The 16,140-nt window shown below is 42.0% G+C and overlaps 1 protein-coding gene across 1 annotated transcript; it reads left to right on the plus strand.

Annotated features, from left to right (window-relative positions):
- Positions 1-2,055: 2,055 nt before the first annotated feature.
- Positions 2,056-15,873, plus strand: LOC132584677 (vomeronasal type-2 receptor 26-like). The gene is made up of 6 exons (XM_060256577.1): positions 2,056-2,346; positions 2,678-2,919; positions 3,490-3,544; positions 5,695-5,922; positions 8,569-8,695; positions 14,972-15,873. The coding sequence occupies exons 1-6, from the start codon at positions 2,056-2,058 to the stop codon at positions 15,871-15,873; spliced, it is 1,845 nt and encodes a 614-aa protein (XP_060112560.1).
- The last annotated feature ends 267 nt before the right edge of the window (positions 15,874-16,140 follow it).

Below are 16,140 nucleotides of genomic sequence, written 5' to 3' on the forward strand. Positions count from 1 at the left end.
AGTCATACTTATTCCCCACTGGAATTATTCAAATTACGATAATTAAACAATCCAGCCAATGTTGCAGAGGCAGTTTACAAACTGCAAACATAATAAAGAAGCAGTCGTAATATTTATTACTGCAATACTTGTGTTCAGTTGAATGTTGGAAGAAGAGACTCAGTCGCGTTGATCTCTGGCATTTCCTTTTCGTACGAGGCAGGCTTGAAATCAGAGCGTTGGAACTTCCAACGGCATTCTGAAAACCTACCTTACTAAGACGAAGACATTGATGGCCAGACTCAGCAATTCTGCAAGGGAGCTTGACTGAGAGAACTTGATGCACTAAACAGAGAGAGGAGAGGCTGGGTCTAGAAACAAGGGTTGCTACTAATGGATGATGAACCTACTAGTGTGCCTGGTGCTTCTGCCTTGCATTGTGTTCAGAGTTGGTATGATGCAGTGCACCAGAAGGGAGATCCCTATTCCACATGAATGGTACCAGCCAGGAGACATCCTCATTGGTGGTGTTGTTTCTCTGTTCACTTACCTATTAAATGAATTAGAGTTTAATAAATACGTGTCTGAAGAAATCTTTGCAGACACAGAGTAAGGAAATCATATTTTTCTTGAGCTTATTGTGAACCCACAATACCAAATAATATCCAATAATAAGATGGTTAAATAGCATGGTTAACACTGATAATGAAATAGAGTGGTGAAGTTGTGAAGTAGAGTGGAAGGAGTTGTGCAAATCGTGGCTGTGATCACACACACTAAATAATGCACTTTCAATCCACTTTCAATGCACTTTCCAACTGGATTTTGCCAGTTCACACAAGTAAAATCCAGTTAGAAAGTGCATTGAAAGTGGATTGAAAGTGCATTATTTAGTGTGAATGATCTCAGCTGACAGTCTTAAATCATTTTTTCTTGGACAATTGTTATCTGGTCTACAGATTTCTCAGGATAGCAAAACCAACGAGAAAGTGGCCCTTTAAAATTTCAGCATTATTGTAGCATGCTTTTCATGGTTTGAAATCCATTACTGTGGGGCAAGTAGTGATGAAGTAGGTTGTTTGGAGTAATTATAGAGAAGGAGGAGAAAAGGGGGATCAACCCTGAAAGAGACAACAAGAGCAAACACTAACATTGATCTAATCTTTGTCTATGTAGACAGCAATTTGTCATCTGGAAGAGTTGCTCTGATACTTAATACTATTTTAAAGAGATGTTTGAAACGGCCTTTACTCTGATGTGAAGGCTATTAATCTAAACTGCCTTCTGTCTGACGTGAAGGCTATGCTATTCTGATGTATAACTAGAATTATTCAGGATGAAGAAAGGGAAATTGTGTGGTTATCCTTAGACATGTCAGTAATATAAAAATCTATGCTTATAGAGCTCTAATTGCCTTTGAAGCAGAATATATTAAAAGTGTCATTAACTGAAATGGAGCAAAAATCATTTATTTCTCTTTCAATTTTTTAAATATAATTGGCTATAATAGTCCTTGACTACATCATTAAGATCTTGTATTGACTACATCATTAAAATCATTAAGAGTATTTTTCCTTCCCATTTCTGTCCTTTAGGGTGGTTATTAGTCTTCTCTCCTTTTCCAAATCCTATATGCTAACCACCTTCCTGGTTTATTTGCCCATTCGAAAAAAAATTTGTCTTGCGAATTTCAACTTCTTTTCCATTTCCTCTAATTAAATGAGATTTATTTGATGCTGTAGCATTTTCATTTCATTTTTCAGTTCCAACAAACTTGGTTTCTGCTTGAGGTCCTTCTCTTTTTGACTTAATGCAGTCATCAATTCCTTAATCTTCCCCCCCCCCTTTTCCCTGTTCTGTGTTGCATTAAATTTTATTACCAGACCTCTAACATAAGCCTTACTATTCTAATGTCTAAGTAGAATTATTTGGGTTGAAAATAGGGAAATTATGTGTTTTCCTCAGACAATAACATGAAAGTGTATACTTCTAGAGCTCTAATTACCATTGAAGCAGAATATATTTAAAAGTGTCATTAATTGAAATGGTGTAAAAGGATTTATTTCTCTTTGAAGCATGGCAACCAAATTTTACCTGCACCCCTTGGCCTTGGCCTTTGCTGTTGATGAGATCAACATGGATCCCAAGATCTTGCCTAATGTCACTCTCGGTTTCCACATCTATGACACTTACAAAGATTATAAGATGTCCTACCGCACCACTCTGGAATTGCTTTATAAATGCCATAGATATTTCCCAAATTTTGAATGCGACATTCAGAAGAATCTAATGGCCATCATAGGGGGACTTGGATCTGATGTCTCCTTCCACATGGCAGACATTCTAGGCCTCTATAAGATTCCACAGGTAGGCTGTGTGCACGGAAGAATGAGAGATCTTGTCAAGTAAATGTCTTTCTTACTGGGACATGCTCAGAAGTAGAGAAAATTGTGAATGAAAAAATTGTCTGGGGGGGGGCAAAGAATTAAAAGCAAATGGAAACCTCTTTGAAAGTGAGATGTGATAGTTGTAGAAATGCAATACTAGTTGCTTGTATAGATTCTCTCCCCCCCCCCCCCCCGCAATTAGCCATTACTTAGAAATTGCCCTTTGTGCTCGTTTTAAGAACAGTCAGCAGTAACAAGGCGCAGATGCACTTGATAACGCATTTCAAACATTTCTCTTTGTTTCCTTTTAGCTCACATATGGATCATTTCCCCCAGTTGACAGGGTCAATGCTAAGTCCCCTTCCTTTTACCGCATGGTTCCCAATGAAGCCCATCAGTACACAGGGATTGTCCAGTTACTTCAGCACTTTGGATGGACGTGGGTTGGGCTCTTTGCTGTGACTGATGATAGCGGAGAGCATTTCATCCAGGAAATGGAGCTTTTGCTTTTCCAGCATCAAATCTGTGTGGCCTTCACAGAAATGTTTGGAGGGCAAGGTCATTGGGATTCCATTTTTGATGCTGCATATTTATTTTCAGGTGTTCATCAAGCTTTGATAAACAGCAAAGCCAATACATTAATCCTCTATGGAGAAACTATGACCATTATTTCATTGACCACATTTCTATACATAGGTATTAATAAATTATGGGAAAATACTTCCTTTGGAAGGGTGTGGATTGTTACTGCTCAGGTTGATTTTGCATTAACAGGCATGCAAAGGTCCTGGGGTTTTGAATTCTTCCAGGGTGCAATCTTCTTCTCAATTCACTCACAAGAGCTGCCAGCATTCCAGACATTTCTTCAAAATATAAAACCATATCGGATAGTAGAAAATAGTTTCCTCAAGGATTTCTGGGAACAAGCATTTGACTGTCTACTTCCCGATTCCCAAGAATCATATCAGAGTGATGGAACCTGTACTGGGGAGGAGAAGCTGGAGAGCCTTCCTGCACCTCTTTTTGAAATGCAGATGACTGGCCATAGCTACAGCATCTATAATGCAGTCTATGCCATAGCACATGTTCTGCATGACATGCATCTATCTCTCTCCAACCACAGATCCGTGGTGGGTGTTGACACAAGAGATGGCCTTCATGATCTCCAGTCTTGGCAGGTAATACCTTCCCCATGAATATGTCAGTGCAGGAAACTTTGTACAATGCAAACTGATGTAGAAAATGTGTAATGTTGCACATTTTCTTGGTGACGGTGGTGGGGATATGGATGGTCACTTCATGCTTATCTTCCTTTCTTATCTAATTGTGAGACCTGGGTATGAATCTTCATTCTGCAATGCAAACTTCCTAGGTGATCTTGGGCCAGTCATACTATCTCAAGGGATTGTTCTGAGGATAAAATAGGAGAGGGAACAATGATATAAACCACCATGATTCCCTGTTGGGGTGAAAGACATGGTGTACTTTGGGCCAAAGATAGAATTTGTATGGTCAAGGTTTCCAAAGGTTTATGTCCAAATCTCAGAAAATATTTTAAAAATGTGGCTCATGGCCTGAAACCAGAAATAAGGGGGGGGGGGCAGAAGGATGTTCAGAGTTCAAAATCTTTAAAATAAATATGGGAGTTGATAGTGCAAAAACTCAAAAATGAGAAAAAGGGACGTGCAGCAAAGAAGTCAACAAAACGGGAATATTTGATGGGTTTTGTCCCTCAAAACAATGGTCTCTCTCTCTCTCCAATTTTGGGTCTTTTTTATTTTTAAAATTTATTTATTTATCAAGCACAACAAGACAATATGTATATGTATATATATATGGATGTGAGAGCCATCTGGCTGCAACATCAGTCACCCCATTTATGTTCATAGTTGATTTGGCTGATCTGGCTGGCTAAGCAGGGGTCCCCTACCTCCCTCGCTGCTCCATCTCCATCCCTCCCAGAGCTGCACACTTGGTGGAAAAGTACAACAATCCTAGATAGAAGAAATGTCCCATTCTTCGGTCAAGGGTATGCAATAGCTGATCTCCCCTGCTAGAACCTCCAAACAAGCTCAAGATCCAGTCAAGACTTTCTTAGCTAATTTTCATATTGGGAGACTTCGGTTTGAATGTCCATTTGTGCCATGGAAACTTTCTGAGCCTAGCCTACCTCTCCTTGATTTCCTTTACATCCCCGGTGACCAGAACAGAGTTATCTGGAAGGCTGGAAGGCTGTCAACAGACTGCGTTTTTTCTAGGGTTGCCAAGTCCAATTCAAGAAATATCTGGGGACGTTGGGGGTGAAGCCAGGAGACTTTTGGGGTGGAGCCCCCAAATATCAATTCAAGAAATATCTGGAGCCAGGAGCAAGGTTGTGACAAGCATCATTGAACTCCAAAGGGAGTTCTGGCCATCACATTTAAAGGGGCCGCACAACTTTTAAATGCCTTCCTTTCATTGGAAATAATGAAGGATAGGGGCACCTACTTTTGGGGATCATAGAATTGGACCTTCGGTCCAATCCTTTTGAAACTTGAGGGCATTTTAAGGAGAGGCATTGAATACTATGCTGCAAATTTTGTGCTTCTACTTCAAAAACAAACTGCTCCTTCAGAGCCCCAGAGACACGCAGATCAGTTCTCCATTATTTCAATAATTTGGGGAGAAAACCTAGTGCTTGAATGATTTTGTTTATTGAGGTCACAACCTATATCAAAATATACCTAAAATTTGAATCAGATTTAAATTGCCAGTCATTTGTTTTATAAGCTTTCTGCCAAGCTATTATATTATTCAGAATATATCATTGAATAAGAGCTATATATATAGAGATATAGAAAATATATAGATCTTGATTTTGGGAGGGTGGTCTCCTGAATTTTGGTTATATATTTTCCTTTTGTGTTATTCTTGTAATAGGCTGTGAGTAGCGTTCTGTACGCTATGATTATTTATTGAATACGAATTTGTCTCCTCTGGGCTGGCTATCAACAAACAGTTCCTTGTGAAACACTGTTGATCAGTCCAGAATGTTCTGTATATCTAAAACCTCTTGGGTTCATATAAGTGCATTAAGTCAAGTTTTGGGTTTTATGAAATTGTGATATTCTGAATATTGGAATGTTATGTTTTATGTCTTCGAAATATATAATTCATGAAATGGCATAAATTAGTCTAGTCTTAGTAGTCTCTCTCTCTCTGTTTACTAAATCCAAGCCTCTTGCCAGTCTTCACCAACCAATAAAAAATCTGAAGAGAGTTGAGGGTCTTAGGAATAGTGCTGGGCTTCAAACCCTTCAACGTTTTCACATTTTTTTCCCCTATCCAGCTTCACCAATGTCTTCAGCATATTTCCTTTAACAACTCAGCAGAAGAAACAGTGTCTTTCAGTGGTAAGAAGGAAATAGAAGGTGGTTTTGATGTCATGAACTTGGTCGTATTCCCAAACAAGTCTTATGCTAAAGTGAGAATTGGAAAAGTGGATCCCGATGCTATTGAAGGAAAGGAACTAATCATTGATGAGGACAAAATTCTGTGGCAGAGTCGCTTCAACCAGGTTTGCATTCTGGGATGTTTGTAGAGATGCCTCTGTTACTGGGTCAGGTGCTCTAAATTTGGAGGGCTGCCTTTCCTAATGTCAGAACTGGGAACTTCAAAGGAAATCCATCACTTTGTTTCAAAATTAATCCGTTTATTTGAGAACTCTTGTCCATGGAAAAAGCAAGTTGACTCTGATGGCTTCCAAGGCCATCAGTGCATTCTTATACATTGGCAACATAAAACAATAAAATCCTTTCTCACATTTAGAGAGACAGTTGTCTGTTCCCAGTCGCCTTATCTCCAATCAAGGAGGAAGAAACCCCGCTGTCTTTCTCTGGCATGCCAGTTTCAAAGGGTACATGCAGATGCTTGCCAGTAGTTATCAGTCACCTTTCAGTGGTCAGTATTTGTTTGAAATGCAAAGTTACAGGGTTAGTAGACATTCACAATATGGAGTCAGTGAAGCTAATGGGATATAACTCCTGCTAGGCACATAGGTAAAGTTACAAGTTCTGACATACTGCCCCCCCTAAGCTTCCGCCCTGGGCTTGTGTGGGTACAGTAGGTGGAATTTCTTAAGCAGATGAGGCGCACACCCATCAATAGCCTTGACCCACTCATCACAGCTATTGGGGAAGTACTTCCATCTGATGAGATAATACAGTACCCCCCTCTGGACCCTGGAATACAGGATTTCCTGCGCCTCATGGTGGCTCTGGCCCTTCACGTGAATAGGTGGTGGTTCTGGAGGGCGAGGGTGCCAGGATGTAGCTCCAGGGTCCTTGCGAAGAAGGCTGCAATGAAAAACAGGGTGGATCTTACTAAACATTTTGGGTAACTCCAACTCTACTGTAACCTCGTTGATTACCCTTTTGATATTGAATGGGCCCAGGTACTTGTAGGCTATTTTCCGGCATGCCTGGGGAAGGGGAAGGTTCTTTGTTGACAGGAATACGCTCTCCCCTTCCTTAAAAGTCCATTGGGGCGAGTGCTTTCGATCGAAATGTTTTTTGTAGTCCTCTTTAGCACTCTCCAGGTTTTCTTGTATCACCTTCCACCCTTCCTTGATCCCCTCCCACCATTGCTGACATGAGGTTGGAGTGAGCCCTTCCCCCCCCCCCCCCGGCAGTAGGGGGAAGGGTTTCCCTTCATAGCCATTCACAATTTGGAAGGGGGAAGCTTTGGTGGAGCTATGCATGCTGTTGTTGTATCCATACTCTGCAAAGGGTAGCATGCAGATGCTTGCCAGTGTTCTGACACCTGTATCCCAGGAATCACATGCCATAGATTTCATTTGTGTTTTCAATATTATGTGACTCTAACAAAAGCTGGAGGCTATAAGTCAGCTGCCCAGTGGTTTAAGAACCAGCCCAGATGTTAGTGTTGTGTATTTGCTTGCACTTTCCCCCCCTCTATAAGCCACTTTGGGCCTTCACTGGAATTGAAACTTTATCAGCCTAGGTGGGATGAGCCATTGAGCTGAGTAGTCAATCGTATATTCAGAAATCAGACTCTGGAAATAACATGTGCTAAACAAATTAAAGATAGAAGGGGATGGAAATGTGGGATGAGGCATGGCTCACTGGAAGAGTTTCCCTTTGCACACGGAAAGTCCTACATTCAGTCCTTAACATCTCTAGTTGAAGAGCTAGAAAGGAGGTGATGGGGCAAACATCTGCCTGAGATCCTGAAGACCACCACCACTAGAAGAAGAAGAAGAAGAAGAAGAAGAAGAAGAAGAAGAAGAAGAAGAAGAAGAAGAAGAAGAAGATATTGGATTTATATCCTGGCCTCCACTCCGAAGAGTCTCAGAGCGGCTCACAATCTCCTTTACCTTCCTCCCCCACAACAGACACCCTGTGAGGTGGGTGGGGCTGGAGAGGGCTCTCACAGCAGCTGCCCTTTCAAGGACAACCTCTGCCAGAGCTATGGCTGACCCAAGGCCATTCCAGCAGGTGCAAGTGGAGGAGTGGGGAATCAAACCCTGTTCTCCCAGATAAGAGTCCGCACACTTAACCACTACACCAAACTGGCTAGACAATAACACTAGACACTAGACAATAACCACCCTGGTAGACTAATAGTCTGATTCAGGATAAAGCAGCTTCATATGTTCTCATGGATGTGTTCAGGAGGTTCTATGAGATCTCAGACTTTCATTTTGTGGATGCCGGAGATGGGCAATGTATTCCACATCTTCCTGCCTTCCTGCCAAGGAACTTAGTGATGTGTCACATTGAAAAAAAATACATGGATTGAAGTTGCAAACAGAAAAATGGGGAGGGACGGTGGCTCAGTGGTAGAGCATCTGCTTGGTAGGCAGAAGGTCCCAGGTTCAATCCCTGGCATCTCCAACTAAAAAGGGTCCAGGCAAGTAGGCGTGAAAAACCTCAGCTTGAGACCGTAGAGAGCTGCTGCCAGTCTGAGTAGCCAATACTGACTTTGATGGACTGAGGGTCCAATTCAGTATAAGGCAGCTTCATATGTTCAGAATGGTGATATAACAGGAAAGTATAAAGAAACATGAAAGAAAAAAATGAATTTAAATAGTTACTTATCATTGATCTCTCTTATTCCATCCCGATTACCACAAGACCCATGATCAGTAAAAGGGAAGGTCTTGCCACATTTGTTCTAAAGTCCCATTGTTCTTTTTGCATAGGTGGTGCCCATTTCACAGTGCAACGAATGTTGCCTTCCTGGTTCTCGGAAGCAAAAGAAAGAAGGAGAGCAATTTTGCTGTTATGACTGTGTTCCTTGCCCTGATGGAAAGATTTCAAACCAGAAAGGTAAACCACCCTACTTATTTCAGGATATGACTTCAATGCATATGTACTAACTGGTGGAAATGTCAGAAATCTGGGAAATTCCATGTTTTCAATAGTGGTCAGTTCTTTTCTTCAGTGTGCAATGGAAATGTGCAAACCACAATGGACAGTCTCATTCTGTCCAAAGATCTGGGATATTTCTCAACATAGTCAGAAATTTGGGAAATTCCATGTTTTCATGGGAATTCCATGGGAAATTTCATTTTTTCTTTCATGTTTCTTTATACTTTCCTGTTATATCACCCTTTTGAAAACAGGAAGCTGCCTTATACTGAATCAGAGCCTCAGTCCATCTAAGTCAGTATTGTCTTATTTTCTTCAACTGAAGGTTCATGAACAGTAAGGACTCAAGCGAAGTTCATGCATGTGTGAATCACACTTTAGCTAGCAATAGAAAGGTTCAGGAGCTGTGCTCCTGTGAGCTCCTACTGAATTCAAGGCCTGAATATGAGCATCCAAATAGCCAGTTTGGTATAGTGGTTAAGTGTGCGGACTCTTATCTGGGAGAACTGGCTGCTGGCGCTTAAAATCAAAAAGTGGCACAGCAGTTTTTAAACTAAATCTTGGGGGAAAGCCGACAGGAGATGAAATGTCTCTGGTTCGGGAGGACTCATCTCAAAGAGATGAAGGGTTAGCTGCTATTTTTCTACCGGGTAATGGACCAGAGTTGTCCACTGTGAAGGTGACAAACAATATGGACTGTCTGCCAGAGTCTCGAGGCGGCAGGAGGAAGGTGGCGGGCCTAGCTCGCCTGGGAAATTATAGATGTTTGTATGCAAATGCTAGAAGTGTTCGAAGTAAAATTGGTGAATTGGAATGTTTAGTGTTGGGAGAAAACATAGACATTGTGGGCATTTCAGAAACTTGGTGGAATGAGGAGAATCAGTGGGACACGGTGATTCCTGGATATAAGCTATATCGGAAGGATAGGGAGGGAAGGGTTGGAGGTGGGGTGGCTCTGTATGTCAGAGAGGATATACGGTCCAGTAAGACTGAGGACAGAGAATTAGATTCACTTTTAGAAATGCTTTGGGTTGAAATAGAGGGCCCAAAAGGAAATTTAACTATGGGAGTTTGTTATCGCCCACCAAATCAAAAGAGAGAGGACGATTATAATATGATGGAAGGATGAAAGATAGCAGCTAAACGTAAAAACTGTGTCGTAATAGGTGATTTTAACTACCCGCAGATTGATTGGGTCAATATGTGTTCTGGTCGAGAGAAAGAGATTGAGTTTCTTGATGCTCTCAATGACTGTGCTATGGAGCAGATGGTCTCAGAACCTACCGGGGGTGGGGCGATCCTGGATTTGGTCCTAAGTAATGCCCAAGACTTGGTGAGAGATGTAAAAGTGATTGCGCCACTTGGGAGCAGTGACCATAATGTTATTGATTTCGCCGTTTGTATAAATAGGGAGTTGTCCAAAAAGACCGCCACAACCACGTTTAACTTTAAAAGGGGTAAATACACTGAGATGAGGAGGCATGTGAGGAGGAAACTGAAAGGAAAGGTAGATACGGTCAAAACCCTTGGGGAAGCTTGGACGCTATTTAAAACTATAATCCTAGAAGCTCAGATAAAATACATACCACAAGTTAGGAAAGGCACAAACAGGCATAAGAAAAGGCCTGCATGGTTAACAAACAAAGTAATGGAAGCTGTAAAAGGTAAGAAGGACTCCTTTAAGCGGTGGAAAACCAGTCCAAGTGGGATTAGTAAAAGGGAACACAGGCTGTGGCAAATCAAATGCAAGACTGTGATCAGGCAGGCAAAAAGGGACTATGAGGAGCATATTGCAAAAAAAAAAAAGACCAACAATAAAACTTTCTTCAAATATATTAGAAGTAGGAAACCAGCCAGGGAGGCAGTGGGGCCCTTGGATGACCATGTGGTAAAAGGATTACTGAAGGAGGATAGGGAAATGGCTGAGAAGCTAAATGAATTTTTTGCCTCCGTCTTCACTGTGGAAGACGGGAACTTTTTGCCCGCCCCAGAACCACTAGTTTTGGAAGGGGTGTTGAAAGACCTGAGTCAGATTGAGGTGACAAAAGAGGAGGTCCTACAACTGATAGACAAAGTAAAAACTAATAAGTCACCGGGTCCGGATGGCATACATCCGAGAGTTCTGAAAGAACTCAAAGTTGAACTTGTGGATCTTCTAACAAAAATCTGTAATCTTTCATTGAAATCTGCCTCCTTTCCTGAGGACTGGAAGGTAGCAAATGTCACCCCCATCTTTAAAAAAGGTTCCAGAGGAGATCTGGAAAATTACAGGCCAGTCAGTCTGACTTCAATATCGGGAAAGGTGGTAGAAACCATTATCAAGGACAGAATGAGTAGGCACATTGATGAACACGGGTTATTGAGGAAGACTCAGCATGGGTTCTGCATGGGAAGATCTTGCCTCACTAACCTGTTACATTTCTTTGAGGGGGTGAACAAACATGTGGACAAAGGAGACCCAATAGATGTTGTTTACCTTGACTTCCAGAAAGCTTTTGATAAAGTTCCTCATCAAAGGCTCCTTAGAAAGCTGGAGAGTCATGGAGTAAAAGGACAGGTCCTCTTGTGGATCAAAAACTGGCTGAGTAATAAGAAGCAGAGAGTGAGTATAAATGGGCAGTCTTCGCAGTGGAGGACGGTAAGCAGTGGGGTGCCGCAGGGCTCGGTACTGGGTCCCATGCTCTTTAACTTGTTCATAAATGATTTAGAGTTGGGAGTGAGCAGTGAAGTGGCCAAGTTTGCGGATGACACTAAATTGTTCAGGTTGGTGAGAACCAGAGAGGATTGTGAGGAACTCCAAAGGGATCTATTGAGGCTGGGTGAGTGGGCGTCAACGTGGCAGATGCGGTTCAATGTGGCCAAGTGCAAAGTAATGCACATTGGGGCCAAGAATCCCAGCTACAAATACAAGTTGATGGGGTGTGAACTGGCAGAGACTGACCAAGAGAGAGATCTTGGGGTCGTGGTAGATAACTCACTGAAAATGTCAAGACAGTGTGCGTTTGCAATAAAAAAGGCCAACGCCATGCTGGGAATTATTAGGAAGGGAATTGAAAACAAATCAGCCAGTATCATAATGCCCCTGTATAAATCGATGGTGCGGTCTCATTTGGAGTACTGTGTGCAGTTCTGGTCGCCGCACCTCAAAAAGGATATTATAGCATTGGAGAAAGACCAGAGAAGGGCAACTAGAATGATTAAAGAGCTGGAGCACTTTCCCTATGAAGAAAGGTTGAAACGCTTGGGACTCTTTAGCTTGGAGAAACGTCGACTGTGGGGTGACATGATAGAGGTTTACAAGATAATGCATGGGATGGAGAAAGTAGAGAAAGAAGTACTTTTTTCCCTTTCTCACAATACAAGAACTCGTGGGCATTCGATGAAATTGCTGAGCAGACAGGTTAAAACGGATAAAAGGAAGTACTTCTTCACCCAAAGGGTGATTAACATGTGCTATTCATTGCCACAGGAGGTGGTGGCGGCCACAAGTATAGCCACCTTCAAGAGGGGTTTAGATAAAAATATGGAGCACAGGTCCATCAGTGGCTATTAGCCACAGTGTATGTGTGTATATAAAATTTTTTGCCGCTGTGTGACACAGAGTGTTGGACTTGATGGGCCGTTGGCCTGATCCAACATGGCTTCTCTTATGTTCTTATAACTGGGTTCTATTCCCCACTCCTCCACTTGCACCTGCTGGCATGGCCTTGGGTTAGCTGTAGCTCTGGCAGAGGTTGTCCTTGAAAGGGCAGCTGCTGTGAGAGCCCTCTCCAGCCCCACCCACCTCACAGGGTGTCTGTTGTGGGGGAGGAAGGTAAAGGAGATTGTGAGCCGCTCTGAGACTCTTTGGAGTGGAGGGCGGGATATAAATCCAATATCTTCTTCTTCTTCTTCAAATTTCATAAGGTGAGCTTGGGGTTGAAAGAAGGTCATCCACACACATTTGACATTGTCCTTGGTGATCCATGTTTCTCAGATAAGATACATATCTTAGAATGACCTGCATAACCAACAGATTCAAAAGCATTTGAGTGCAACGTGACCGTGTCGTAGTTTTCCAGCCCCTTCCCGGCCACGCCGCTACTGCGGCTGAGGCCGGGGGCTGCATTTGCCTCCTCAAAGAATGGGAAGCTAACGTGTCTTCCCACCCATCCAGGGATCAGGGGTGAATGGGATGCTGGGGCTTTATAAGCCCCAGCCTTGCCCAAGAGAACGCAGTTGCTCTTTCTTCTTGGCCCACCCTCCTGCCCAGCAATAGTGCAGGATTAGCTGGTCGCTGGTTTTCAGGGCCAGGTAGGAATTTTTTCATCCCAATTAATTGACCTGGATTGTGGTGTTTTCGCCTACCTTGCACTGTTAGTTTAGGGTCAATTTGGGATCCCTGTTATAGGTTGAGTTTTAAGCTGGTCACTGGCTGGAGTTAGGTGAGGCCTATACTGCTGATGCAGCAAGCACTCTGACACCTTCCTATTTTGGACATCTGGTCAGCTTGATTGGCAGCTGGGCTGTATGGCTCTCTGTCAGGATGGTTGGCCAGCGGTTGCCCTCACCTTGAAAGGCTCCTTAGTTGGGGAGGCTGGAAGAGGGGGGGCAACCCGGATCCAGCCGCCTGGTAGTAGCCGCAGGGATGGCTCATGCCAGGGGCAGGGTGGCTCACCCTATCCAGGACAAGGCAGGGTAGGGTCGTACCCTGGGCTCGTCTGGTCTTGTTTTTCCTCACCAGTTTAATATGTTAATAAAGTGGCCCTGATTTTCACCCAACATACGTTTCTGCCTCATTATTCCGACTGGGTGGGGGGAATGCATTTATGGGGTGGGGGTCTTGTTTTTCTCCCCGTAATTTACTTATAAGTGTCATATGTAAATCTTTAACTATAAGTGACTAATAAAGCACTGAGCACAACAAGAAAGTAGCATGTAAACAATATGTGTCTAAGATGCCATCGGATTGCAGCTGACCTATGGAGACCTAAGCAAGACCTCAGTTTGAAGGCAAATGAGAAGCAGAGGTGGTTTGCCATGGCCTTCCACTGTAGAGTCTTCTGTGTTGATCTCCCCTTTCAAGTATGGGTCCTGCTTAGTTTTCAATAACTGACGCGATCAGGCTAGACCATGCTGCCTTGGCTCTGTATACAATTATTATATGGGATTAGCATATACAATATATCATATAATATACATTATAATATGTATTTGTGTTATTCATAATAACAGGAACAGCAGCAAGAATAATTCAAATGTGTATAAGAAAACAAAACATGTAGTTTTTGTGAAGACCTGAAGACCTAGCATCCTTCTCTACTAGTTACGTCTATCTTGTCCTCTTTCCCACTGCCTATAGATGGAGTCGGCAGTCAGAACTGGGATTTTTTTTTTCTCTCAATCTGATTGTTGAAATGTTCTGTAAATGTTTTATTTGGCTGTATTTGGTTGTTGTTTCTATGGATAGAGTACATCATTCAGAGCCCTGAAGTAGCGGGGATTGTGCAATTCAACAACAACAGGAACAGGAAGAGCACCGCCGCGAGAATGTTATACGCAAAATATTGGAGATTAGACAAAACTCCAAATATGGAAGAATTAATAGATCAGGTTTTACAAGCTGCAGAAGCAGATATACTCACGACAATAGTTAATGGGAAATAAAAAAAAAATTGGCAGATCAAAGATGGGAGAAATTACATGATTGGATACAAAATAGAGTCGAAGATGAGAAAAGCAAGTAAAGGGTTAAAAGTTGTAAGAAATGACTAATAGAGGATGCATATAAGAAAAGGAATGGATGGATTGTAAGAATATTAAGCATTGTAGGAACTTAGGAAACAACTTAGGAAACCTTTGCTCTCTGTTTTAATAATTTTGTGGATTTCGTATTTTATTATTTTTCTTTATTAGTTTTTGTAGAATTAGGGTTTGTTTTTATTTGTTTATTTGTAATTGGATTATGAAACAGGAAACAATAACAGGATGTATGGAATACATATGTAATGTAAGGTATTTGAGGAATTTATAATCAATAAAAAAAGTAGCGGGGATTGTGCAATTCAACAACAGGAACAGTAACCACAATAATTCAATTGTGCACAATTGTGTCTTTTTTGTCATGATCCAGAAACAACACTGAGAAATCAAAATAAAAAAAGATCTCACAGAGATTACTGAAACCACAAGAGTAACTGATCCAAATCATATGTGTTACCACTATTTTCATTCTTTCTTCCTTCTCTTTTTTAGATATGGACGATTGTATTGAATGCCCAGAAGATCAATATCCAAACAAGGACCAAGATCAATGCATTTTTAAGACAATCAGCTTCCTGTATTATGAAGAACCTTTAGGAATCAGTTTAGCTTCAGTGGCACTTTCTTTTTCCCTAATCACTTTATTCGTGTTGGGAATTTTTATTAAGCAAAGAGATACCCCCATAGTCAAAGCTAACAACCGGGATATCACCTATACTCTTCTTATCTCTCTCCTGCTCTGCTTCCTTTCTACTTTTCTCTTCCTTGGAGAACCTACCAAGGTGTCCTGTTTCCTCCGACAATCAGCTTTTGGCATCATCTTCTCAGTGGCTGTTTCTTGTGTCTTGGCCAAAACCATTACTGTGGTTGTGGCATTCATGGCCATCAAACCAGGGTCCAGCATGAGGAAGTGGGTGGGGAAAAGACTGACCAACTCTGTCATTCTTCTTTGCACTCTTATTCAAGCAGGCCTATGTGTGTTGTGGCTTGGAACCTCTCCCCCATACCCACATTTAGACAAGAAGTCCCTGACTACACAGATTGTAGCAGAATGTAATGAAGGGTCCGCCATCATGTTTTATATTGTGTTGGGCTACTTGGGACTTCTGTCCCTCATCAGCTTGAGCCTGGCTTTCCTAGCCAGGAACTTGCCAGACACTTTTAATGAGGCCAAATTCATCACCTTCAGCATGCTGATGTTTTGCAGTGTGTGGTTCTGTTTTGTTCCAACCTATCTGAGCACCAAAGGGAAATACACGGTGGCAGTGGAGATCTTCTCTATCTTGACTTCTGGTGCTGGGTTACTAGGTTGCATCTTCTCCCCTAAATGCTACATTATTCTGTTGAGGCCTGAGCTGAATAAGAGGAATCAGTTATTACAAAGAGTAAAGTAATGAATTAAGGATATTTGCACCCTGTTCTTGCTTTCTGTGGCTTTTCATTGTCAGGAAATTGACAATTTTAAGGGCTCTGTGTTCTTCTTCATCATTTTTAGCAGTCTTTTAGTGTCTAATTCTGATCTACCTGGCCACCAAAATGAAATACCTGGTAATCATGGAGTTCTTCTGTGTTTCATCTATCAGTGCTTGGTTCCTGGACTGTATCTTTCTCATAAATCCTATATCACGGTGCTATGACCTGATCAGAGCAAGGGAGAACAT

This window comes from Heteronotia binoei, chromosome 15, assembly GCF_032191835.1.
Source record: "Heteronotia binoei isolate CCM8104 ecotype False Entrance Well chromosome 15, APGP_CSIRO_Hbin_v1, whole genome shotgun sequence".
Taxonomy (NCBI): domain Eukaryota; kingdom Metazoa; phylum Chordata; class Lepidosauria; order Squamata; family Gekkonidae; genus Heteronotia; species Heteronotia binoei.